Below are 24,239 nucleotides of genomic sequence, written 5' to 3' on the forward strand. Positions count from 1 at the left end.
CTACTAATACAGAGGGCTAGACTAGATGATCCTTGAGGTCGCTTCCAACCCCATTGCAGCCCACACCTTGGAGGTCAGTCCCACAGTGTGCAGCCCATTCAGCATGCAGCCCGCGAGCTGCATGCAGGTGCCAGGTGCGGCTCCTGCCCATTCCAAAGTTGCACAGTCCTGCTCCTGCTCTGTTATAAACAAATCCTAACAAAACCTGTATTAAACTGGGTGCCATATGAAGTTATTATATTGCCCTGCTTTTTGTATTAAAGTTGAGTATTTAAAGTTTAAAGTATCCTAAAGTTTAATTTTATTCCTATTTGATAACACATTACATGAGGGAAACAATGCCCATGAGTATCACTTGACCCAATTTTCTAAAATGAAAAAAAAAAAAACAGTCAGTCATTTCCTGTATGAAGAAATGAACAAAGCAAGTTCCATGGAAGGGCAGAAGGGTTTCAGGTGACTTGAAGTCTTACTGAACAATGTTCATTCACATCCCAGATCCTCTTTTAACGATGTCACTCCTTTGCTTAAAGGCAAAGGATTATTGAAATTCCAACCTAAAACTCAGATTTAAAAAAGAACAACTTTATAGCTGTCTTTCCTTTGTAGATTTTTAGTACTAAAAAATATGCTAGATGATCTTACCTTTGATGCTAAACTCTACAGGAATGTCAGAATTTAAGGACCCAATGGTTAACGGATACATAAGAGACTCACAGCTATATACTGACTTGTTTATATAGAGGAAAATTCAATAGCCTTTGAGTTGAGAAATGAGTGACGATGGCAAGATATAATAAGGTATTTGTAAAAGAGCATTTCTATCAATGTGATCTACGCATATTCAACAGGTATCTGGGAATATAGCTATATAACCATAGGTACATGAGAATATAAAAATCACCATATCAGATCAAGCCAGTGATTCATTTAAATTAGGGGTGGCGAAATTCCTAACCCTTGTAGCCACAAAACAAAATCCTGACACATCCATGTAGCCTCTGTACACTAAACTATTGAGATGCTCTTGGCTCAATGCTCAATGCCAATGATCTCCATGCAGAGCCCACACTCAGTCATTAAATTACTTCTTAGAATAAATAATAATCAAGAAAGGAAGAAAATAAAATAGAAAATAATACATGGATTGATAGAGAGAAAAAAGAATGTTTTTATTTAACTGCTTCACTTTCTTTAGGAACTGCCCAGAAGCCTCTTGTGGCTCACAAATTGTAGTTCAGCCAGCTTTGATCTAAACCAATGACTTTTCTGACAGCAGTGATAGCAGATGCTTCAGATGAAGATGCAAGTAATCATGCAGTGAAAAGTACTGGAATATTGTTGTATGATCAAATGTCCATTCCAATCCTTGACAACTAATTGTCAATGTTACACCTACACCTACCAAAAAAATGCTCTATCCTACTTGTTCTAGCTGTGAATTCTCATATTAATCATGTAGATATCTAACTTTTTTTTTTTTTAATCCTACATTTTTATTCTTAAGAATGTATCTAGTGGTATCTAGTGTCAGTGAGTTTCAGAGATTATTTAGTCTCACACATAAAAATCAATTTCATTTTATGAGTTTTAAAAATATTGCCTTTTACAGTTTCACTGAATGTCCCCATCTTGTTTAATGAAGAAGGGTAAACAAAGAAAAAAATATTTTCTATCATTTGCCTGTCTTATTTACCTCCCCTTTCATCTAGGCCAGTTCATAGTCATAGGGAAGACCTCCCCTCACTGTAATTATTTTCATCGCTCATCTGCAAACCCTGTTCAGTTTCTGCTGCACTAGCTTTTGATAGAAGAGAGTGATATTTCAGCAATACAGAAGCTACTTTGACACTTGCGAGATGCAGACACAATTCCCTCTGCTACCACATATTTCCTCTATAACTCAGGACCAGTCACTCACTTTTCCCGTCCCAGAATTACCCAGCCATAAAATGGAAATATCGGTAGTTCCTTAACTCACAGGGTACTTCACAACTGTGAAATGCTAAGATACTACATTGGTGCGTCTGTGTGAGATATGTACTGTGCAGTTGACTTATTAACTGTGCAGTAAAGATGTTAGTGACTACACGGGTGGCTCATTTAGGGTGTATAAAACTAATAAACTCCTCAGCAGGTAGTACTTATATTTAAAAGTTGTATGTACATGTTGTGGAGATTTTTCATGCACAGCAGAGCATGTGTAGACTCTGACCCAGCTGGCTGAAGCACAACTGTTCTTCCATGCTGGGGCTGCCTGCCAGCAAGTCCCCACACTGAAGCACCATCATGCCCCAATCAGCCCTTCTGCAGCACATTGAGCTGGGTTGGAGCAGCTTCGGACTGGCAGACTGACCCTCCAGGCTCCCAGCCAGCCGGAGTTGCTGCAACCCAACTCAGTGTGCCGCAGTCTGTGTGCATGTGTAAATGGCACACCCAGGAGCTTCGTGGGAACAATAAACTGTGGAGCAATAAGCTCCACTGTTTGTTGCTGTGCACTAATAGCACATGTAGACCTGCCCCCATGTGTATAATCTTAGAATGGTAAGGTGACAAGCATAGACAGTAATGTATACCAGGTGTATCATTCATTTAAATCATGGCATATTTAAACATTATTTTCCATGTCCTTTTCACAGTCTTCTATTCAGGTCCTAATCCCACAGGAACTGATATTGTTTTGAAGGATACCACTTTGGTCCCTAGTTTTCATCATAGTTTTGTTTCAGAGTTTGGGAGTTATCTGAAATGATGGTAAATGCTTCTAGACGATGATTTAGTTGAATTATATTAATAACTGGATTGAAGGATTCTTTCTTGTCTCCTAGATGTCACATCTGCTATAACAATTTATGTTTTCAAAGCTGGATTACTGAAACTATACTTTATTTGTGTGTGTTCTTGATAAAAATGTGAAAAGGGCATGTGAAAATATTCTTTCTAGATTGTTTTAAGAACCCCGCCCCCCAGAAATAAGTGCCATAGACTACAGCAATATAACGACTAAGCAAAAACCATACTTTATACTAGCTGCCTAAGATGCAGTGAATGTGCTTTATTATTAATATTTAAAATCATAAATAACACAGGACCTGAATATGAGAGGAACTGCTTATTGGAACAGTTCCTCTCATATGTAGGGCAATATAAGGTGTTGCCTTACACAGAGGCATAGCCAAACAGCTTCACCCCCGTAGCAACCATGCAAGACCCTGGGCAGCACCAGAATTTACAGAGGTGATGGCACCAGTTTGATCAGCTCCCACTGCAGTTGCACCTATTTTTGTGCCTCCCCACAGAGGCACTGCCCAGTGCCGTTGCCCTAGTTACTCCCCCTTAGTTATGCTACTGGCTCTATAACATGAGTTCCACCATGACAACCAAGATCAGTAGTGTTAGACTCATCCCACTTTTCAGTCTTCAGAAAATGAGAGGCAGAGATTGTTCCACTGATGGCTTTTATTTGTGGAAGTCCCTGTGAAAAAGTGTAGTGATTGGATGTTATATGGCTAGATTAAATAGCTTTGGGTTCCTTTCTGATGTGGGGGTTGAAGCTGTTCCCATTACTTCCTGTACAAAGACAGATCCTCTATGTTTGTGTTTTATTTAGTTTCTGGTCTTCATCTTAGACTTGGTTTCAACTCTCTGGGATATAATGAGGTAGGTTTCCCAATTATTCTCAACTACACTTAGTACGTGTCCACACATGCAAGCACATGCTTACAGCAGCTCAAATAGAAGCGGTGCAAATTTGAGCCGGGGCTTTTTGCCTCAGTGCACATGCTTGGACATGCACTTTGCTGTGGAGCAAATTGTGCCACTTGGGGCAAAGTAACCCTGCCTGGCTCCTCCCAGATCTGCAGCCAGGGGGAGCTAGAGCCCAGGGCCAGCACCTGTGCTGTCCCCAGCAGTATAAAAAGCTGCCCTGTTCTGACCCCAGCAGTATAACAAGCTGCACTGGCAAGTAGCTCAAGGCTACTTGCTCTCAGGAGCTTCTGAGGCCCAGCCAGTTGGTACCAGGGGACAATACCCCTTGTGCCAGCTGGACTGCTGAAGCAGCCCTGAGAGTTCCCTGCACCCTTTACACATTGCACCCTTTATGACCTACTGCACACCTGCCAGACCCGGATGAGGCATCTGCCTTTCTGGGCCACCTGCCAGTGGGCTGTGGCAGCAGAGCTGGCCTCTGTGCGGCACTACTGCCATGTGTGACCCCTGCCTGGCCATCTGGGTAGCTATCGCCCAGAAGATGTTCCAGGTGTGGTGACCTGCTTTGAACTGTCAAAGCATGTCCTCCTGGCCCCAACTGGCCAGGAGGCCAGCCACAGCCAGCTAGGTCCAAGGTGCCAGCTCTGAGCAGGCAGGGTCCTGCCACTGGCCTCCTGAGCAGGAATTCTTGTGTTCCCTATTGGAAATCTGAAATATCCCTGATAAAAACATCCCAAAGTCATTCTGTAAAATAGCCCAAAATCCATGTTCCTCCACAACTAAAAAGACCACTGTAAAGAGAGTGACAGAGACAGAGAGACAGCAATCAGTTGGGCAATGTTTTATTTTATATATCTACAGTTTTAAAGCAATTAGGAAAACTACCAGTGTCACTATCATAATACTGAAGTGAACTCTAAATACATGTGTCATGAATTCATGAATACATGAATATATATTTTGCTTCCCCCTCTCAGGGGCTATCCCCCACAAGGGCCACATTCCCTGCCCCACCCCCACTTGGTCCCCCAGCCCCCTGGATTGATGTCCCACCTGGCCCCATCCCCTTCCAGCTCCTGCAGCCTCCCAGGGTGAGGGACAACCATAGAGATGCTCTGGCAGCCAGAGCATCTCTGTGGAGGGCCCAGCCTCTGGTTTTCTCAGAGGCTGCCCCACTTTTTTTTTTTCTGCAAAGTTTTTTGCCCCCTGAACATCCAGGGATCTAATTTTGCCCCTGTGCTGCAAACTTGCAGCACAGGAAACATTTTCACATTCCTGCACATGCTTCTTGCAGCAGCTAAAAGGGGTTTGAGACACTGCAAAAAGCACATGCAGGCTTGTCTGGATGCACCCTTACTGTTTACTTTTTGAGGCAAGCATAGATTGGGGAGTTAATGTATGACTGTACAACTATTTGTCTTAGAAGTTAATGTTTAATATTATTTTTAATATATAAAATAGATTCAGAGTAATTAATTTCAGGATAATAAAAGTTGATATTTGGAAATGGTAGTTAAAGAACCCCCTTACTTGCTTTCATGTTACACCTCCAGGAATAAGATATATCCTCCTTTAAATCCTACCTCTTTAAATCATTAAAAGCTACCTTTGATGTGTTGCTTATAAATCATGGACATGAGACTCCATTGAAGCAGGTAGTGGGGTTGAGATGCATCTGTTAAGCCCTATTTATTTTGTTATTTGATTCTCCAAGCTTTCCCCATTTTGGTTTGTCTTCTAATACAGTGCAGTATATTTCAAGACACTGCAGCCCACCACAGTAGGTTTACAATCTTGATGCAGGGTACTTATTTTCAAGACAATTATGAATCTATATCTCAACAAAAAAATGATATAACTTAAAAACTTAAATCAGCTTTTAAAATGTGCCCTTATTCTACATGTTATAGCCAAATGACAATGAAACAAACTAACAAACTTTACACATGAAAAGAAAAGAAGCCTAAAATGCACAAATATGGGAACTGTGAGAGGCAAAGATTTCTTAGGGTGATATCATTTATTGGACTAATTGCATTAAATGTAGATCAGATATCCTTGCCTCTTGCATAATTTCTCAACTATATCTGCTACAACATCACTCTTACACTACCACAATTATGGGAAATTCAGTTAGAGCTGTATCATATAATCACCAATTTTTGGAATTTACATTTTAAAATTTGGAATTTAACAAGCTAATTTTAATTCACATGATATATTTTTAGAGTGTTAATGAGAAAAATACACAGGGACAAGCAGACAGAATTCAAAAACAAAAGGCCCGAGTCAAAAGAGTACTTGAGCAGGGATTTACATTTAAAGGAGATGAGTAGTTTTACTGAGGGACCAAAGCTTTTCATTTGATATCTTTTCAACATAAGGGAGTATTTCTAGCTGTCCTCTTAATGTGGAGTAAAGAGTACTTTCCTAGGCAAAGATTTGTTAAACCATCTGGCTAGAAGGGAAACTGTTTTCATGGTCTTTCACCACTAGATGTAGCTGTTGATACTTGTGGGAGTTCTTTATGTTATCAGAAAATACTTTTTTTCCCCCTTTAGGTCTTCAGGGACTGTGCTAGGGGCACCATAATGTTTATAAGTAAACCATCCAACTTGCCTTTACCAGTGCTCCCCTCCCAATAAACATGATGTCAAAAGGTAAAGTTCAGAACTTAAGTATGACATGAGTTCTTATGAATTAATTATGAAGCCCAATGCAATAGTGTTTCAAAATAAATTAGGGTTTAAGTTTTCAGCTATCAGCCTGACATTGTAACTACAGCAGTGTTGTGCAGGTTTCTGTTGCAGCATCAATGCATTTTACATGGCTAGGATATAGCAGTAATCCGATCATCTGCAATTGCCACAATACCAGACGGAGATCCCTAAAAATAGAAGCCCTATGGTAATCTGTCTAGATTACTGAATTTAATGACTTCTTGGCAATAAATCAGGGGATGTTTGCAGAACTGGATTTAAATACATCACAAAGTTGTGCTTGTATTACAGGGATCTACTAATGCTCCCATGTTCTAGTGCTATCAAGGGAAGCATTTCTACAAAAGAACTGATTTTGTCATATTAATTTAAGATTTTTTTCCCCCCATTTAATTACAGTTTAACATTTTTTAAAGCCTTAATAGTGGTTATGTTGTTTTTTACAATTGTTGAATTTTCAGAAAATAAGAGTTTTACATTTTTTTAAAACAAAAATATGGTGAAGTACAGAAAATATTGCTTATATTTTCTCCTTTTTACCTACCTTATGACTTACATAAGAACATGTATATTTGTGTGCATACATATCTAGACTCATATGCTGCTATGATGAGTAGTAGGAATCAACATGGGGAAAACAAGCTCCTCATCTTACAATCGCATATAGGGAAACCACATTAAATACACTGTCACCATTTATTACTGCCACGTGCTCAGTAAGGGACACCAACTATGAAGTTGATTAAAATGCAGGTAACACTGAGAATCACTATAAAACACAGGGCCCATAAGAGGAAAACATACTTATGGAAAAATGTTTTTTATTTTTAACCCATTTTAAAAAAGAACTGGGGCAGGTGTTCCCTCCACAGGGAACTAGTACCAGGCCTATAGATACTGTAATACCAGAGCCAGCCCTGAAATCCTCCTTTGGTACCAAAAATGCTTGATCTTAGACAAAAGATGCCAGTGGGACCTTGCCTCCATGGGTAGAGTAATGTAACCCATCTGAATAAGATATATGGTAGTGCCTATTTGCACTTAGTCCCTGTCAGCACTGACTCTTTAAAGTCATGGTAAGCCACTATATTAAGTCGATTTTTACTTCCTCTTTACTTCCACAGCTGAGCTGTGTCTTTCGCTCCCATTTCCAGTGATTCTCATTTCTTTACTAGCCTTAAATGTCTGACAAGTATCACCAAATGGGGCCCCAGATAGTTCACCCAGAATCCCTCTGTCACCCCCTCTCTGAGTCTGGTGGCTATGGTTAGTGTGGCCCCACTCTAAATGAGGTGGAGCCAAACCCTGGTGCCCTGAATATCGTCTGTATACAGGTTTCTCTTGCTTTATGTGGGTCCTGTGTGTGAGAATTCGTTCTTATGCAATGACCCCTTTTATACCAAAATGTCATTATATGTGAGGTAAATTCACTCTTATGCAATTGCTGTGGCGGAAGCCTGCAGTCAGCTGCTTTGTGTGGTGCATTGTGTGTGTGATGTGCACCAAAATATTGTCTGCTGTGTGGATCTGTGCTCCTTGCGCATTGTCTGTGACATGTGTTTCTGTATTTGCCATGTCCATTATGATAGTGCCCTGTGCTTGTGTGCACTGTCTGATGTTGGTGAGTACCAAAATTGTCTTGTAAAAATGGTAGAAATTGGTTGGGGGCCAGTATAGTCAAGGTGTTGGAACATATCCCTATTTATTACATTGTGAAGTGGGTTCCTTTTATGCAAATTCGAGTTATGCATTGTTTTCCAGGAATGCATGTACAGCATAAAGCAAGGGAAACCTGTACACATTTTTGGAGGATCCCAGGACTTGTGACAAGAACACCCAGTTCCAGTCATGATTGGGGGACTAATTAGCACATGAATCCTTTGGGAGGGGGCAGGGGGTACCTGGAGTACACACAGGGTACATCTACATGAGCTGTTTACTGCAGAGCTGATTAATTAGCTCTACAGTAAGGCATCACACTCTAAATGTATGATGCTATTAGGCTGGAGTAAACTAATTAACTCTGCTGTAGGATAGTACTGCCCAACAAGTACTATCCTACAGCGGAGTTATTTATTCTGCTGCAATATAGGTGTAGATGCTGACTGGGACTGCTTGGGGCACAAAGGTGCTACAGTGTGCATCTGCTTGACAATTAGCTCTGCAGTTTAGCGTCCTCACGTCCCAGCTAGCTCCTTTGCAGCATGTTGAGCCAGGTCAGAGCAGCCCCAGGCTGGTAGGATGACCCCAGGGCTTCCTCCTAGTTGAGGATGCTCAACTTCAGCTCAACATGCTGCATTCCCAGGCACATGTATAAATGCTGCACCCAGGAGCAATAAACTCTGGCACAAACTGCACTGGTGTTTATTGTGACAAATTAATTTTATGTGTAGACGCGCCTACACTTACTGATCAATGTTGAACTATGGGATCATCATGGCTTGAAATGCTCTTGACTCTGCTGGGTCCAGTCGAACAAATTACAGTAAAAGCTTTGTTATCTGGCATGAGTGGGGTAAGGCAGGTGCCGGTTATCTAAACATTTTCGTTATCTGGGCTTGCACATGGTAGCGGTGGTGGAGGTGGTGGCAACAGCATGGGGGTGGCGGATGGTGGCGCTGGTTGCTGGCGCCCCCCGCCCAGCCCTGCTCAAGAAATACTTTATGTGCATCATGCCAAATTCTGGTTAATAGAGTATTCCAGTTTGTAAAATTTTGGTTAATACAGCTTTTATTGTATATGGTAAATCATAAGCCTTTGGCTTTTGAATAATATTTTCATAGTTTGTAATCTTTATGGGAAGGTACAAAAGTGCTTCTTAAAAGTGTGTTTATGGAGTACCTGTGAAAAAAAACTTGGAGCAATTTCAAAAAAGGTGAAGTGCATCAATTCTGAGTGAACTAAGTCTATGGAAATCTGTAATACTTTGCCGATATGCAAATTGCTACCAATATGTTTATCTCAAAGTCAGTATTTTCAAATTCCCCCTCACTTCCAAGTGCTCAGGGAGATCAGGGTCTGAAAGTAAGGGGAGGAGGAAGGAGCTTCAGGGGAAAGAATTTTGGGGCCAAGGGAGCTACCTTATTTCCCCAGATTTATTTTCCTTGCTGCAGTAGTGAGAGGGGAAAAATTCAGGAGACACCTCCAATAATTAGATTATATACCTGGAAAATTATAACAAATTAATACATTTTCCAAATATATAGAATCTAATTACTGGGAGCTCATCTTAAAGTCAGGGTTGTCTTATATTTGAGTAAATACAGTAATATGAACTCTTAAATAAAATATGTTGAGAAAAATTTAGGATGAATTAATCTGATGATGGACAAACATTTTTTTCCCAGTTAGGGAAGATCAGAAGTTGCCTGACCAAGGTTGTCAGTTGTATATTTTAATTTCTAAGAAACAAAAACTTTTCCAAAAGTAATGGCTAACATGTTTTACATATATGCATTAACACTGGACCAGTTGCAAGCATATACTTATTGCCTAATCTATGACTGTTTATGTTACTTGTAGAAAGGTCTAATCCAGGGATGGGTAATTATTTGGGCCTGAGGGTCACATAGGGAGTTTTGATGAGCTGTCACAGGCCGGGTTAGCACCACCCCCACCCCCAACAACTCACCAAAACTCCCTATGGGTCTTTGGGCAGGCAGAGAGCAGTGTTCTGGAGTGGGATGGGTGCAGTTAGCTGCCTGTATGCCATACACTGTTGTGGGGAGTGGGAGTATGTGTATAGAGGTGTGTTGGGGGAGGTGTTGTGCTGTGTAGTTTTTGGAGGGACTGTTCCTGGTGCAGCTGCAGCTGGATGCATGCTGCTTTGCTTCCCTGCCTCCTGTAGGAACCGCCTGGCTGAAGTTTTCCACCCACCCATCTGGAGCAGCACAGCAGGGGCAGAAATGCAAGGAGCCACCACTAGAGGTGAGGGGAGCGGAGCAGCACTTGGCTGGCTGCAGCTGCATTGGGAACATCGCTGCTGGAAGCTGCATGTGCTGGCTGGGGCCTGGGCCAGTAGGGCTGTTCAGTTCTTACCTCCAGCTGTGGCTCCTGCTCCTGTCCTTGCTTTGCCATTCTGGGCAGGAGTGTGTGGGGCTTGGCCCCATGCAGAGCACTGTGGGGACCCCAGCTGTGGGCTGGATCCAGTCAGTTAGTGGGCTGGATCTGGCCTTCGGGCTGTATTTTGCCCACTCCTAGTCTAAACACTGCCAGTTTTAGGATATGCTGGTCAGTGGAAACCTTCTTTGATGTTTTATTAGTAAGGGTTTGTGTAACATATAGGAGTGCTACTAGGAGTATGAAATGTATTTCCTGCCTTCAGTCATCTGACTGACGACAGGGTTACAAAGATGAATAGCCCCTCACATGTACTCATTTTATTTATTGTACACATCATTTGAGCCTTACTCTATTCTCAGTTACACTTGTGCAACTCCATAGACATGGGTGGAATTGCAGTGGTGTAAATTAGAATAAAATTTGGTTCCCTGATTTTTGCTAAGTTGAATTCCAGAGCTCAAAGGAAAAATCATTAAGAAGTTTACACACAATTTACACAAGTGCATCTGCCCATTTTCTCCTCCCATTCAGAAATCCAGCTGCCTAGAACCAAACCTTTGAGATTCACTGCATTTTTCAAGTACTGCTTCGTATTCTTTAAAACAGGAACTTTCTAACACCACAACCTACTCCATCTTAACTCCATACAACATCCTCTGTGATTGTTGGCTTTTGTCAGCTCCTGCTCTCAACAAGATATATACATAATGCCAATTCAACCAAGCACAAGCAAGTAAATTTTGCTTCATTTCTAGTTTCCAGCTCATACTTGCCTGTTTCAAACAATAAGTAAACTGATGACAGATGGGAATTATTTATCATTAGTGATGGACATGCATCAACTAGTCATTAATGCCTTGTACTTAGATTTTTAATCCTTAACTCGCTGTAATTTGCTTGTTTGGATTTTTTGCCTACTTTTTTCCCATGCAGGTACAAGATAAAAAAGCCAGCATATACATAACCAAAGTGGTCAAAACAAGATGCAGTATACTATATCAGTGTTTTTATATTTATTTTTCAAGACCCTTTTTTGCTTATGTACTGATACACTGAGGGAACATTTTCAAGAAGCATGGTGTCCATTAAATTCTCACTTGGCTTTAGGCTATATTAGTGATTCTCAACCAGGTTGGCACAGTACCTTGTGGTGCCTTGAGATCTTTTTGAGGGTGTCATGAGGTGCCATGCAATGTTAGCACTGTTAGGAGTGCAAACATGATTCATAAGACAAACTCAGAGGGTGTATCCAGACGAGCGTGCACATGCCTCTTGCAGCATCTCAAACCCCTTTGAGACACTGGAAGAGGCATATGCAGGAAAAAAAAATGTTCCCCACACTGCAAATTTTAGCATGGAGGCAAAATTAGATCTCTGGATATCAAAGGGTCAAAAAATACTCCGGGGAAAGAAAGCGGGGCAACCAGAGGCTCAGTCCTCCACAGAGATGCTGGTAGCCAGCCAGAGCATCTCCATGGTTGTCCCTTGCCCCAGTGCTGAAGCACGCTGCCTGTCCGTGTCGGGCAAGCAGTGCTGTAGGCTGCAGGGACCTGGACCTGGCTTTGTAGCAGGTAAGTAGAGAGTTGGTGGGGCTGGAGAAGGCGGGGAGGGAACCATGGGGAGTCGGGGGGTACCTGGCCCCAGCCCCCTGTTCATTCCCCCAACTCCCCGTTCATTACCCTAGTCTAGTGGTCTTTTGTTTCACTTGTGGAAGAACATGGATTTTGGGGTATTTTAAAGAGTACTTTGGGATTTTTTTATCAGGGATTTTGCAGTTTTTAAATAGCAACACCAGAATTCCTGCTAGTGAGGCAAGTGACAGGACCCAGGCAGAGAGCTCAGAGCTGGCACCCAGGACCCAGCTGGAGGTAGCTGATCTCCTGGCCATTTGGACCAAGAGGACATGCTTTGAGGGTTCAAGCGGGCCACCACCCTGAAAATATCTTCTGGGCGATAACTGCTCAGATTGCCAGGCAGTGGCACACATGGCAGTAGTGCCGCACCAAGGCCAACTGAGCTGCCACAGCCCACTGGCAGCTGGCCCAAAGGTGCAGATGCCTCTAGTGTCCATACAGTCCCCATCTGGGTCTGGCAAGCATGCAGCCTTGGGGCCAGATGCTGTGGCAGGTAGAAGCGGTCACAGCCAAGCAGCAGCCCCAAATGCCAGACGGCTGCAGTGGGTAGAGAACTGAAGTGGTACAGAGAACTCTCAGGACTGCTTCAGCAATCCAGATGGCAGAAGGGGCAGTGTCCCCAGGTACCAATTGGCCAGGCCCCAGAAGCTCCTGAGAATGAGTATCCCTGAGCTACTTGACAGGGCAGCTTTTTGTACTTCTGGGGCCAGGACAGGGCAGGTTTTTATACAGCTGGGGACAGCACAGGTGCTGGCCCCAGGCTCTAGTTCCCCCTGGCTGCAGATCTAGGAGGAACCAGGCAGGGTTGTTTTGCCCCAAGTGGCCCAATTTGCCCCACACCAAAGTGCATGTCCGGGCATGTTCACTGAGGCAAAAAGCCCCGGCTCAAATTTGCACTGCTTCTATTTGAGGATTTTACTAGAAACATGTAGTCAATTGCTGTTCATACCTTATTGCATCATTCATTGTTCTGTTGGCAATCAAGCAACAGGAGCAATGCCATGACTAATGAAGAATGTTACTGGAATCCATGATCTGTATTGTGAAAAGTTGTCTAAGGATACATGCAGCTGTAATACTTAAATTGACCTAATCACCTAATTGATGTTTAGGGAGTTTAAGTCAGGTAAAAATTGGCCAGCCTGATCTAAATTACTTCACTCCCTGATCCTGCCAACCCTCCCTATGATCATATTACTTAACGTAAGCTGCATGAACATAGATCAGATACTGCAAATGTGTGTATGTACCCTAAACTATTCAGTACATCCTTTAAAATGAATACACTTGCTTAAAATTAAAAATAAGATTCATTCATGACCTCCACCAAAGTATATATATTTTTCCTAAAATTAGTATTATCCTACCAATTCAAATTGTGTGCCGTCTTTACCTTCAGTAAACTTCCAGGTGATCCTTCTAATCAACATTTCCTTTTTTATTACTCTCCCTATCGATGTCTCCATGTCCCCATCTTCCCCTTCTCTTCTACATTTCTCCATGTTATAGTCGAGCACATCTTCATGGTCTTTGTTGTATTTTCTGACCTTAAGAGGTTGTTAGAAACTTAAAATGTTCATTTAAAAAGTTATTCCAACATTTTGTGCTTCTAAATCAGAAGAAAAGGCTGAAATTCTTATCTAGACCTTTGAAATGTGTTGTTTCAATAATGGCAATTCATATTAAAAATATCACAATGTTAAGGCAAGACTTTTGCCTGTACAAAAAGCCATGAATCTGCATGTTCACTCAAAACATTTTGATTTGATTAAACTGCATTTTCTAATGAAAACCTTCCTGTCATCTCTCTCCTCCTGATATCTGGACTAAACACATCATTTTTGTAGAAGAAGGAGATGAGAAACTGTGGGGAGGTATATACAAGACTTTAAGTGAAAATGTGTATGGAACTCCAGATTGGGTGCTTTCATATGTTCTCTATCCTCCTTACTACCCATTTTGTTTCTTTGGCTTACCTTATCAACTTCTCAGTGGGTACACTACATGTGCCCTTTAATGTACAGTAGTCTATTTTACTGTGCATTAAAATGTCATTTAAAAAAACATGCAATTACACTAATGCGCAATAAAATAGGCATTAAACATTGTCACCTGAAAATGTGCACTTTTGGTACAGCAGGGCAGCCTAGTGCACATTTGGCACTAGGGAAGCCTAATGCACTTTTATTTAGTATCTCACACTGGAGTTACTAAATTCAATGCACATTAGGAAAAGCACTTTAATGCATGTGTAGACATGGCCAGTGGCTCTTTTTATATTGAGTAACTGGGTGCATCTACATGAGAAGTTTATTGGAGTAGTCTAATTAGGTGTTCAGTAAATGTCTCAGTACCTACACGTGTGCCCCTGTTAGGCCAGAGTAAACTAATTTACTCTGCAGCAGCATACCTGGGCTAGGGACAGACATTCAAAAAGCTAGAGCATGAACTGATTCAACCTTTTCAGGTTAGTCTAACCTAGCTAAGCTGAACCGGTTTGTAACAGGACAAACATGCTCTCTGCACTGAGGCAATGTGGGCACATGCCTGCTAGGGCTGTGCAAAATTTTCAATGATGCTTCATTTCAAAGCCATTTCGATGCATTTCAGGCTCAAAACAGCAAAATCAAAATGAAACAAAAGGCTTCAAAACAGATTAGAAATGAAATGAGGGCACTCAAAATGTTTTGAAAGTTTCAAAACGTTTCAAGTGTTGAAACAGCCCTGTGGTGGGAGGCATGGGAGAGCCAGGGCTGCTCTCTGAGTGGCTCTGTCAGCCCCAGGGAGTTCAGTCCAGTGCTGGGAGGTGGCAGGAGAGCCAGTGGCAGAGCCACTCCAAGTGCAGACCTGGCTCTGAGTGCAGCCCTAGATAGCACAGCAGCTGGAGTCTCTGCAGCCCCATGGAGCTGAGCCTGGTTGTGGGAGGCAGAGGAGAGCCATTGGTGGAGCTGCTCAGATCACAGTTCTGCCTCCAAGCACAGCCCTGGCCAGTGGCTCTTCCCCGCAGATCTGGGAGCCTGCACACCCAGGAAGAGTCTGGCACAGCCCCACAGCCTTCCTGGGGGCATGGGCCCCCAGATCTGCGTGCAGGATGCCAGGAGGTAGTGACAGCAGCATGTCAAGGCTTCTCAGAGTGTGAGCCGCATCCCATTAGGGGCTGCGCTATGGGGTCTTGCAGGGCTCTGGCCTGTTTGGGACCTGGGCACTGCCGTGTGCAGCTGGTTGCAGCTCTGTTGGTCTCACAGAGCAGCCCCTCACTGGAAAGGGGCTTGTGCTCCCCCGTCGTATGCCAGGGGCTGCTGCCCCCAATAAGGGCCCTTCCACCTCCCGCTGCAGTGGCAGGGAGGAGGTATGGCCAGTTATTCCTCCTCCCTCTGGCCTCCAGTGTAGGGGACAGCTGAGGGCCTATTCTGGGCAGGGAGTGAGGGCAGGGGGGTGCCAGGCAGACCTGGCTCCGGTCCCTGCTGGTGGCACAGGGAGGGGGGAATTAAACCCCTCTCTGGCCAGATGTCCTCCCCTGCCTGCCCTTGCTTGGGCTGAGGGTATGGGGAGCTGGGGAGCAGGGCCAGCTTGGCTGGGCTGGAGTAGAGAGCCCTGCTCAGCTCAGAGAGCATGCAGGGATGCTGGAGGTCTCTGATTTAACTCAAATCAGCAGAGGGTCTGGGATAGATAATGCATAAACCGGTTTGAGCCAAATCAGTTAAGTCTGATATACTACACTCAACCAGGTTTATCTCAGACCAGTTTCAGCCATTTTAAACTGGTTTATGTGAACTGAACATCTGTTCTGTTACAGGTGTAAACCAGTTTCTGATCACTTAAACCAGTTTGTGTGCAATGTCTGTCCCTGGCCCTATAGACACTGCCCTGGCTGGCTGAGGCACAAGGGTGCTTCAGTGTGGGGCTAGCTGGCAGGCAACCCCCACACTGAAGCACCATCATGCCCCAGCCAGCCCCTCTGCAGCACATTGAGCTGGGGAGAGCAGCCCCAAACTGGCAGGCTGACCCACAAACATGGCTGCTCCAACATGGCACAACATGCTACAATCCTAGGTGTATGTACAAATACGTGCCTGGGAGCAATAAACTCTGGAGCAATAAGCTCTGGAGCTCATTCCTGTGCATTAGTATGCATATGTAGACACACCTACTGAGAACTTGAGGAAGGATGTGCCAGTGCAGCTTGGCAAGGGTTTTTATTTTTCATTTTTTTTCCTCACGTCAACTTTTATTGGATCAACTGCTATTGGACCAGTGCAAGAGCTGAGCTAGACAGCCAAAAGACACAATCTTCTCATGGTTTTAAGACTGACTTTTAAGGATTTTTTCAGAACCTTAACAGAAAGGATTTACTAGGGTCTGGAGGGACATGTTGGGGAAGGCTTATACTCCTAGTACCAGGGAGTTTCACAGCCTATATGGCAGCCTGCTGTAATTTAGACTCTTAAAATTACCTTAACTATCATTAAAATCAACTTAACAATGCCCCAGCTCAATATTTGAAAAGAACTAGTGTAGTTTAAAGCCACTATAGAATCCACTTCCCAGAGGTTTTGATATCTGCGCAGTACCCTTGAAGTGTTGATATATTTACTGTATAGTTGGTTAATAAGCAGGCATATTATATGCTTACAACTCTGCTGTATAATCAATAGAAAGCCTTAAAGTCTTAGATGTCTGATTTGCACATTTTCATCAGATACTTACAAATGCAATCACAACAAACCACTACAATTTAAAAGTTCTACCAATGACTCCATCACTTGATTTCAAAACAAAGTCATCCTTTTTATACTACATGAATTTTAATTTAAACTATGCTGATTCAAATCTCCAGTTTTGCTTGGTAAAGAAAGCATTGTGAAATCTTGAAGGCACTGCCTGATATTAGGAAAGCAATTCTGAAATTAAATCAGTTGCTGCAGCAACACTGTACTCACTTTAAAAGTGAATATGACCATATTGCATCAACAATGTTTTTTATTTGTTTTAAACTTTTTCTGTTCTTCCTATGAATATAAAAGGATTTCCCATCTCTTTGCTTGCTATCCGCAGCAGACACATGATCTGTTTCTGATTCAGTTCAATACATGCATTTTTCTCTCTTTTTTTTTATCCCATCCTTTTAATTAGGAATGAAATTAATTTCATTCACACAAAACCTGGGGTAATTTTTCTTTATGCATATAAAATGACAGTTAAAAAGCAGGAAACATAGCTAAACATAAAGCCGTTTTCTGCATCAAAGCAATTACTTCAGCTCATGTGTGGCCACATCCCCTTTATGCTACTTGAAAGCTATAGTAGGGCTACTATGTGCATATAAATTAAAGTCAACGCTTTGCATCACAACTGAAAGACAAAAAGGAAGCATGGTAAAACTGAAGAATAAGTGAAATATACTCACTGTTGTTATCACTTCTTATTAGAAGTACAGTTGTATTCAGCACTGTTTAGCTTCTTTGCAAATATAATACAGTGCCTTGAGGCAATTATTTCAAGATTTACAAAGGTATGGGACACTGCGGTGAGGTCCAAATCATAATGAAAGACTAGCACATACCTTGTCAAATGTAGATCATTATAGATGTAATGATCACAATGCCAGCTTGGGTTCAAATGAAGTCCCAGATTGGACTACCCCTTTAGCAAGATGATAGGAATTCAATCTGATATACTCCTGATTCGTCTCCTGTACACCATCACAGCATCTATTTTGCTGGACTGACTGAACTTCATATAGCTTGATTACCTCCTAGGCCTTGGAAAAGATAGAGTTTATTGTGTAGGTATGAACATAAACCAGTCTTAATAGTTTGGCCTGGGATTCAGCTGCATATTCACATTTAGTACGAGTAGTTTCCCACTACAACACAACTCTGACAGAGCATAGTAAAATAAAGAATAATTGTATCTTTCAATTGTAGTGTGTTTTGTCATGCTTGAATCATCCATAAATGAAGAGTAGTATCCATTAGCTGAAAACACTGCACATTACTTTGCCCAATATAGACACTAGCAATATACTGATGGTGTAATGATTCATTTGATTAAATCTTTCTGGATGCCATAGTTGAGGAGATGTACATGTCCTAGGCTTCCCTGTCCCCAGGCATTTCCCAACTGCTGCAATGGCACTATGGAGCCATTGGTAGTTAAACTAGTTTATGCTAGCTTATGTGCAAAGTCACTTTATCATCTTTTGCCAAAGCTGAGGACTGGGGATAATTTTATGAGAGAGACTTGGTATTACTACTATAACTATGACTACAACTACGACTACTGTTATTATTTTTATTGTTTGGCAAAAGTAGCTGAAAAATGCAAGCAATCACACTGTATGGATAAAGATATTGACAATTCATCTCAGGAGACTCCTACACCTTCTTTGTTACAATAAGTATAAGTTGCAATCAAGACATGTATTCCTGGCAATGCTCATTTAACACAAGGAGGATCTATGTTCAGGGGAAGACAAGTTAAAGACTGCCTACTTTTTGTCAGACTCAGTCCCTTTAGAACATTTCAAGTAAATCCGTTCAAGCAATGAATTCTCCTAATAAATATTTTAAAGAATGAACATGTTCTGGTAAAGTAGCAGTTCAGCTTGTAGTCTGCATTGTGCCATCAAGATTTAGAGGAAATAATTTCTTTTGATGGAGGCATATCAATAAAATACTGACAGCAAAGTCAAGCCCAAAGGATTGGCAGGACCACCAGTGTGTGCTCTCATCTAGCATGCTTAGGGCTACACTGAGTCTTGCTGGCATAGTTCAGTAGTGAAAGTGATACCTAGATTAGATGCAATTGCTCTGGAGGAACACACATTTTACCATATGCATTCCTTCCCCCTCTCAATTATAGGTCCAGTTCTGCTCACCAATTTGAGGATGTGCTCCTTGTTTTGCCTCCCATTTCATAAACAAAGATAAAGGGAAAGGTTTCTTGTACCTTGTTGTCTTATGTACTTGATGCAAACTGGATCTTTACCTTGGAAGGTGTTATTTTTATGAGACTCTTTTATGAGACATGCGAATTACTTATGATATAGGGAATTAATTCAGCTGTACAGTAGGGCTGCGAGAAGCTTTGGGTCCGGATTTGATTTGGAGGAGATTCAGCCCAATTCGGCAGCTGAATTGATTCAGAAAAGATCTGGAGAGCTTCGGAGATTCAGGCAGTCCCCACTTGTCACTGCAGGGAGCTTGGCCCAGACTCAGTGCAGGTAACTAGGGAGCGGGGGGGAGGGGGGCTGGAGGAGGGGAGAGAACCACAGGGAGACCCCCACTAGGCCCCATCCTCTGCCTGCTCCCCCAGCCCCCCTGAGCACCCCTCCAACCCCTGCCCATTCTCCCAGCTCCATCAATGGCTGCCCCAACAGGTTGGCTCTTAAAAAAAAAGCCTCACACTCACTGCCAGGCAGAAGCTGCCCCCCGAAAGTCACCAAATTGAATTACTGTCCCCCAAATCAACCGAATCTGAAGCAAATGCTAGCCACTTCTCACAGGCCTATTCTACAGACACTTCCAGAGCGAAACAGTTATCTTAACATTTTGGGGCTGGAGCTATATATTTTGCTACTAAAGAAATGTGACTATTTCCTTAACTCATTTAACAGGTGCTAATGAATGGGGAACATGCTTTAAATTAATTTTCATTTAATTCTGTCCCTTTAGATAAGAACCTTAGCACTATGGTCTTTCTTGAATAGAAAAAACAAATGAACAGAAACATAGTATTGAGTGTCATTACTTATGAAATGCATACGGCAAGGCTTGATTTCTCTTCTCAGAAAAATAAATGGCCTTATGGAGATGAGTACTGCCAAACGGGATATCCTTCTTCTTTGCACTTCTCCATATACCCTTGAAGACAGGTTTTAAGACAAATGGCTACCAATAAAGCCCATAGGAAAATACATCTAGGGAAGTAACTGATCAGAAAGGTATTCTGGTTTATTGTCTCCTCTTCCAAACGTGCAATAATCCCTATACAGAGGACAGTGGTGTAATATGATCATTTAAAAACAGAACATCCCAGAAAGATACTAGGCAGCAAATCCTTGAGTTTCAAATCATCAATATCAAATCAAAGAACTGGTGACGATGCTTTCCTCATACTGTGCCCACAATCCCAAATTCCATTCACTCTCCCAGAACAGCTGACTATCTTTATTAAAAAATCAGATGTGGCACAGGGGACCATAGTAACATTTAAATTGCAGCCAGTAGGCCTCAGAGGAAACCCCTTGTTGTGATGAATGTGAAAGGCTGAGACAATGACTTTTGTTTTAAGGCCAAAGTTCCCAGTTCTTTTACTTATGCTGATGAAAGCCAGAACTCATTTCACTGAAATCAAGGGAACTGCAGTAGTGTAAAACTGTTGTAACTGAAATAAAAATTAGAACAGTCATTTTGATTATGTTTTTATAGATCTGCTAAGACAATACTGCTTTGATTCATATTTGGAATCAAGTTGCCAGGTATTTTGTGTGTGACAGTGTGGTGTAAAATCTTTGCCTGTCTTTTTTAAATAGTGGCTGTCCCTTCTCAGCTTGCAATTGTAATGGCATAAAAAAGAGCAAAGTACCAAACAATAAACACCCACAACCATGACTAAACACTCTGAGCATCTTTGATCTGTATTCTTGACATGTTGGCAAAATGCTGGGAGTCTGCATAAAAAACAACAAGAACCACAAAATCCCCCAAAACAATGAATTATTTTGTTATTCTTTTGTGTCAAATCAGGTGCCCGGCTAGAGCAAGAGATGGTCTAATCAGTGGGAAAAAATGGTCCAAGTTCTGCTTCAGTGAATGACAAGCTGGCAGCAGAGACATTTAACATCTTTCCACCATTTCATACCGTTGATTGTAATGACTGTTGATTGTAATGATAGTTTGAGCCATTTTATATTATGAGAAATGTCAAAATCTGTATTGTCCAAGGACTCAGAGTTTTACAAAAACACTGGTTAGGAACTGTAGCTAATGAAATCTATAGCCTTCCTAAATGTTAAATGGAAACAGCATTTCACAAACTGTTCCTATTTTCTGTGTCCCTCTATCATGAACTATAAAGTTACAGTCATTACTTGCTTTATATTTTATTTTGTGGAAAGTTTTTTTTCTTCCCCTCATAGTGTTGTCCCAGAAAAGAATAATGTTTGTCACAACTCCAAAGCCATGTTTTCTAATGTTATGCAAGTCCTATTCAACAAACTTTATACAAGAATCATGCCCTAGACCTATAATTTAACCTCCTCTCTTCCATTTTTCTCCTTCTCTTAATATCCTTCCCCTATTTTTCTCTTCTTTTGTTCTAAACTTTCTCTCTCTTTCATTTGCTATTACTCTAGATACCCTACTCCTATCTCCAAAGGGGAAGGTGCTGTTCTAGATCCACTGTCTTTTCAACCCAGCCAACTTTTATTTGAGTAACTCAGTAGCTCCGCAAGGAGGAATCAAGTGGGACCACAGTTGCACATTTGCTTTGTGTAGAGATAAATGCATGGCTCCTCTGGAGTATAGTGAAGTAACAGTCTCTGAAGCGACATCCAGACCCTTGTGTGGAGCACACAAGATTGAAAGAACCTGCTTCATTCTCCCTGATAAAAGGGTCTAGTCAGTGATTAACCTCAGTTCTCAACTGGTTTTGATAGTTTGTTTTTTTCAATAAAATAAATTACAGCTGGTTCAGATTTAGGTGACTTGCTATAGGAATTCCTGGCCAGTCCATTTTATACTGAAAGTAGATTTTTCCTGGTGACATGCGGCCAGAGCCTGGGGAAAGGCCTGAACAAACATCAGCTGAATGGGATAGGGATGACCCCAGGCAGAGTCCCCCGTGAGGGATGAGGTGCTCCTACAGGAACTGATAGGGCCAAGGGCATCCTGGCTGGCTCTAGGGCACAGATCCCAGGCATCCAGGCTCTGGGCTCCCAGCCCCACTTCTCTAACCCCCACTCACCTCCTCTTCCAGGGCTATGGAGAACCCAGGTGTCCAGGACACACACCCACACCCACCAGGCCCCTCGAAACTAGATTAAACAAATTGGATTAAGTTGTTAACATTTTTTTTTAAAAGAACAAAATAGCCTGGTAAGTATTAGATATATCTTATTCATTTAAAGCCAAAAAAAACCCAACAACCCATGACAAAAACCTAGTGGAGCATGGATGAGTCTGGAGAACTGGGCTATGGAACCTAAGATAACTATTTAAATCTTGATTAGTTTTCTTATGTTCCATAGACCAGTTTTCCAGGCTCATTTGATACCATTTGAGCAATTCACTGCCATTATGTAAAAAAACCTAAAAAATACCCAACTATGTTCTAAGGGTAGTGGTTTTCCTACCATCTCCCTTATAAAGATTTTAATTTTTTAAGAGCTCTAAATAAATCAATGGTTTGCAGTGAGAAGGCATGACAATCTAAGAGTGGAAGGCAGGGTAGGTTTGCACCTTATAGACTAGCTAAATCAGACATGTATAGCTAAAGCTTTTGTAAGCCCAAGCCCAATTAAATCAGATGTTGTGAAAGGACATGCACAGGGCAGGCTAGAAAGAAATGACAGACTAAATTCCATTAACTACATTACTACTACTATCATTAATGCTAGTAGCATTAATGCTAGCATACATGCTACTACTAGCATTAATGTGCTAAAAACAGCACATGTCATGAAAAAAAGTGTTGAAATTTCAATTCTGCTAATTTTGCAAGGTTCAAATGGAACAATATTTCATGAAATTATTTTATTTTTTTAGTCACACAACTTAAAGCTTCTTTAAACTAATACAACAAGTGGAAGATGGCAAAATTTGTTTCATATTCTTTTTGCTGCTCTCATTATCTGAAAATGTTTATTACTGATAGCATTTTTAAAAAGGTGAAAGTAAAATAAATAACAAACAGAAAGGAAAACAATAAAGAAACCACTTTCCTAGACATCCTTTATTATTTGCATTCTTTGCCCAAAAAGGGAAGTAAGAAGGGAAATAGGGTAAAAAAAAAATAAAATCTGATCATTTGAAATTGTAATAACTTTCATATTTCAAAAACTAAAAGGAATTATTCAAGGCAAACTAAATAAATTGAAAATGTCATATAAAAAAGTTCAAAATGTGTCAGTGAAATACAATATTTTCTCATGCAGAAATTAGTTGTGATAAAATCCCATTAGTAACATTTTTTTTTTTCCCCCCACCAGAAACATTTCAACTAACTCTGGTATGAAGGGGCTTATTACATTCCTCCTCATGTAATATTTTGCTAGCTTACTTTTAAGAAATTTAAATATTCTCAATGTTTTTTCCAGTGGCTTTCTAGCAATATATTTACTGCTACCTTCCTTTCCAAGTTAATCAGAAAATGCCAGTCCCTTAAATGGCACTTAAGTTTTATGCATGTGGTAATCAACAAAACCAATGAAACAAAATATTATTATGAGAGAAAGGATCTCTCAGCAGCATGAGATCCTTGCCTATGTTGTTGCTATTTTAATGTGGCAGAGTCCATTGTACTGAGGCTTGTCAAAGATGAGGATGAATCAAGAACAAGTTCTACATAACAGAGGAAATGAAGCAGTCTGAAAGCATTGTATAATGCAGGGCAGATAGGGATGATGAGTGTAACTCTGTACTTACTCTCATTTTTTTCACTGTTGTGATTATGGTTTTTCTTTTCCTGGTGTGCAAACGGTTCGCTTTCTCATGTTTTGCCTTTTGTTGTCCTCTTACTTCTGCTGCTGCTTCCTTCTCTCTTTTGGAGGATGCTCCTCCTTCTGCTGCCCAGCCCTACAGAGATGACTGAGGGCAGGGGGTCTATCCTCAGTTTATTATTTTTATCCCTACATTCTATTTCCCTGGGGAATTAACAACTGTTAAGGAGAAAAGGTCATAAATCTACTTTGTCATCCAATTGCCCTGCTTTTGCAATTTTGCATTTTGTTGCCATGTAATTTTGAGTGTCCTGCTACTTTTGCAGTTTCAGTGTTAAATACTGAACTCCTTTTCTTTTCTCTCAAACCCTCTCCCTTAGGATGAGAATTAACAATTGCAATTTCCATTTACAGCTACAATAATTGAAGGCTAAACTCCAAAAAGCAAAGTTC

At 41.4% G+C, this 24,239-nt stretch overlaps 1 protein-coding gene across 2 annotated transcripts in view; it reads right to left on the reverse strand.

The window, feature by feature from the left end:
- The window catches only part of LOC109280815 (uncharacterized), a 163,203-nt gene extending 139,182 nt beyond the window's left edge, over nucleotides 1-24,021 (reverse strand). For both annotated transcript variants that reach the window (XM_059724795.1, XM_059724794.1), the window contains exon 1: nucleotides 23,773-24,021. In XM_059724795.1, the coding sequence (XP_059580778.1) occupies nucleotide 23,773 (1 nt within the window). In that variant the 5' untranslated portion in view covers nucleotides 23,774-24,021. The remainder of the gene's footprint in view (nucleotides 1-23,772) is intronic.
- Between the last annotated feature and the right edge of the window lie 218 nt (nucleotides 24,022-24,239).

The sequence above is a fragment of the Alligator mississippiensis genome, chromosome 3 (assembly GCF_030867095.1).
Source record: "Alligator mississippiensis isolate rAllMis1 chromosome 3, rAllMis1, whole genome shotgun sequence".
NCBI classification, from domain to species: domain Eukaryota; kingdom Metazoa; phylum Chordata; order Crocodylia; family Alligatoridae; genus Alligator; species Alligator mississippiensis.